This window comes from Aplysia californica, unplaced genomic scaffold (genome assembly GCF_000002075.1).
Source record: "Aplysia californica isolate F4 #8 unplaced genomic scaffold, AplCal3.0 scaffold00791, whole genome shotgun sequence".
Lineage (NCBI taxonomy): Eukaryota > Metazoa > Mollusca > Gastropoda > Aplysiida > Aplysiidae > Aplysia > Aplysia californica.
Genome location: NW_004798061.1, coordinates 95122 through 96340, shown reverse-complemented (window position 1 = coordinate 96340; position 1219 = coordinate 95122). Strand labels below are relative to the sequence as shown.

The following is a 1219-nucleotide window of genomic DNA, read 5'->3' as shown; positions in this document are numbered from 1 at the left end:
TCGCTATGTACATATTTCACTGTGCATGTTTCGCTATAAGTAAGCGTGTTTCGCTATGTACATATTTCACTGTGCATGTTTCGCTATAAGTAAGCGTGTTTCGCTATGTACATATTTCACTGTGCATGTTTCGCTATAAGTAAGCGTTTTTCTTCACTATGTACATATTTCGCTATGTACGTGTTTACTAGACGGTCCTGTATTTCCCCTCCTGTCTCTCCAGCCCACTGGTCTGTCCAGTACAAATTCTGCACGCCTGTGTTTGCCGCCAAAAGCGTGTGCCGGCCGGGAGAGATGGCCGCTGTGGTGGAAACAGACGTAAAAACCTGGGCGCCGTACGTGAGCACACCTCGGTGTGTGTGTGAGGACGGGGGCCAGGTCAAGATGATGGGCTGGAGGAGGGAGGGAGGAGTGTGGAAGTACTTCTACTTCTGTGATAAGGTGAGTTTTTGAGGGGGGGGGGAGAGAGAGAGAGAGAGAGAGAGAGAGAGAGAGAGAGAGAGAGAGAGAGAGAGAGGGGGGAGGGAGTGGAATTTTTTCTACTTCTGTGATAAGGTGTACGTGTATGATGGGTTGTTTTTATTCCAAAACAACTTTTTGCATAAATCTAAATATTCGGCTATACTACCACTTCTCGGAATTATTTCGAACATTTCTTTTTATATATTTTTCCTCTCCGTCCATGACATTCTGAGTCTTTCACATCCAGTGCCAGATCTGCGACAGACATCGGCGATCATGGTTCTCCATCCATTCCTTTGCTCGGATGCTCTTAAAAATGCTACATTTCCCTGATCTTTCCCCGTTACCCATTTGTTTAGGTTCCCTTAGTAGGTTGCTCTGGCCTACCTCTGCCTCGTTTGCCTTCAAGTTTGCCAGTGAGAGCTAGATTCTGAGGATTCACCTCAAACACAACATTTCAGAGAGCTCCTGTCTTGTCTCTCTGTGTTTTTGTTTAGTCCAGCTCTCGCATCCATACACGAGAATTGGCCACACGTACACTTTCAGGGTTCTAGTGTTTATGTTCTCTGCTATGTTTCTGTTAGAGAGGATAGATAGTTCCATTTTGTTGAAAGTTTCTTTGGATAATATCACAATCATCTTTTGTATCTCTTTTCTTGTTTCTATCAACCCACACCCCACACCAAACCTCCCCCACCCACCCCAACTACCCTTTCCCCACCTCTTCCATCTCCCATCTCCTTATGCTCCACCCTAC

At 45.7% G+C, this 1219-nt stretch overlaps 1 protein-coding gene across 1 annotated transcript; it reads left to right on the top strand.

The window, feature by feature from the left end:
* Positions 1-221: 221 nt before the first annotated feature.
* LOC106013316 lies at positions 222-442 on the top strand (the record flags this gene model as incomplete). Its single annotated transcript, XM_013088694.1, is given in 1 exon segment — positions 222-442. A coding segment is annotated over 1 exon segment (221 nt), but the record flags the coding sequence as incomplete, so codon positions are not given.
* Between the last annotated feature and the right edge of the window lie 777 nt (positions 443-1219).